The sequence below is a fragment of the Belonocnema kinseyi genome, chromosome 9 (assembly GCF_010883055.1).
Source record: "Belonocnema kinseyi isolate 2016_QV_RU_SX_M_011 chromosome 9, B_treatae_v1, whole genome shotgun sequence".
In the NCBI taxonomy this organism is placed as follows: Eukaryota; Metazoa; Arthropoda; class Insecta; order Hymenoptera; family Cynipidae; genus Belonocnema; species Belonocnema kinseyi.
This window is the reverse complement of record NC_046665.1, coordinates 125973216-125975162: the sequence shown is the minus strand read 5'-3', so window position 1 is coordinate 125975162 and position 1947 is coordinate 125973216. Positions and strand designations below refer to the sequence as shown.

General features: G+C 32.5%; 1 protein-coding gene across 1 annotated transcript in view; it reads left to right on the top strand.

Moving 5' to 3' along the window:
• Window positions 1-1947, top strand: part of LOC117180733 (invertebrate-type lysozyme 6-like) — a 13697-nt gene that overhangs the window by 6590 nt on the left and 5160 nt on the right. The window contains exon 2 of the mRNA XM_033373221.1: window positions 1491-1691. Within this exon, the coding sequence (XP_033229112.1) occupies window positions 1491-1691 (201 nt within the window). The remainder of the gene's footprint in view (window positions 1-1490; window positions 1692-1947) is intronic.

Genomic DNA, 1947 nt, shown 5'->3' with positions numbered 1-1947 from the left:
CTATAAGATATCTCTGGTATATGGAAAATGGTCAAGGATATTCATTTTCGCTGATTCAGGGATCTTTCTAAATTCCTTCGTTCGTTTTCAGCCTAATGTTTGGCTGTAATAAGGAATAATATCCCTGTCACAGCTCAATTTTTTTTACCGTGTGGGGTTGAAAATTGATATATTTTATTGTAACCTCCTCCCTTTGAGTAGTAAATTAATCTTCTTGATTGAAAATTCAGCTAGTGGATAAGAAATTTAAATAATTTGTTAAAAACTCCTTTCCTTTTTTTGGTTGAAAATACGTTTTTTGAACTTCCAATTTGACTATTTTATTTTGGGTTGAAAAGTTATTACTTTTAAAGAAATGCATATTTGCTTGTAGAAAATTCAAATATCTTGCATGAAATTTCTCTTTCTGATATACACATTACATTTTTTTCTTTTTGGGTTGACAATTCGTCGCTTTTGGTACAAATGATTTTCAACTTTTTTGTTTTTCTTGAAGAAATAATCGTTTTTTTTTTGTCTAAAGTTAAACTATCTGATTGAACGTTCATGTTTTCAGGTAAAAAAGAATGATCCTTCCGTTTAAATATTATGTTTGTATATATATTTTTTTTTTACTTTAGGCGTTTATCAAATTAAATTTCAAAAAAAATATTTTGACTTCAGGTTCTTGAAACGACTCAGGTATTCGCGAAATCCATAACACACCTACAAGAATGCATTATTCTAGTATTTCAACCATATAATCTGACGGCAATTATGTCTGCCGGAAAAGAGATATTTTGGTGAAAAATGTTTTTTTTTTTAAATTAAAAATTGATTGATCTTTGGCGCCTGTGAAATGCAACACGCTAGCTATTGTGTATGTCAATCTGCCTCTCCCAGTCTCGTTTCAAGTCGTATTTTGTATCTGGTTAATACCTTAGTCGTTTTAAGAGCCTTAAGGCCATGTGACGAGTGCGTCACGTGACCAGATACCTACCTTACCCTCACTTTGTTGATTTTCCGACTTATTTTCACACGAAGCGCCACATCGAGTTGAAAATTTGGGATAATGTATAAGAAGCCCTAAGAAAGGTGGGGCTGCTCCTATATTTTAATAATTATGAAAAAAGCAACAAAAGAAAATGATTTAAAACAAAAAAATTTTTTTTATAATTATAAAAATTTAGCACCAGACCCACTATTCTTAGTGCTTCTTGTTTAGTTTCCCAAATTTTTAACTCGATTTGGCGTTTCGTGTGATAATAAGCTGGGAAATAAAAAAGTGGCGGTAGGGTAGGAATCTGGTCACGTGCCTCTCATCACATGGCCTCAAATGCGGGTGGAGAGCTAAAGCTTTAAGTGATGATGTTTGACGAGGAAGGGGAGGGGAAAAAGTTTTTATAATATTGTGCCCTACTTTTTGAACAGCCCCTAAGAAGGGAGAAAATTATTTTTTAAATAGTAATTTAATTATTAATTTTTATAATACAATTAGATAATTGTTACAGGTATTTCGACTGAGGTGGATGAAGAAACAAATATTGTATCCGCAAAGTGCTTACGATGCATTTGCGTTGCTGAAAGTGATTGTAATATAAATTTGAAGTGTGATGACTCTGTTTGTGGTCCTTATAAAATCACTTTGGGATTTTGGATAGATGCTGGTCGACCTACAGTAAAAGATAATGATTATTATGTCGAGGACTATGGTGATAAAATAGACAATACCTACATTCCCTTGCTCATACCAACATTAATCTTCATCATTCGCAAATTTTCATTAAATACTTTGATGAAAAATTGATGGTGAACATAATCCTGGGGCCTCTGTATCGCTATGAAGCTGCAGGTGGTCTAGTGTGTTACGAGGGTAGTTCAATAAGTCCTTAGAATGAAGTATAAAAACAATTTTTTCTGGGTAATTTTTTTTTTATTTTTCAACATAATCTCCTTGGAGCTCTATAC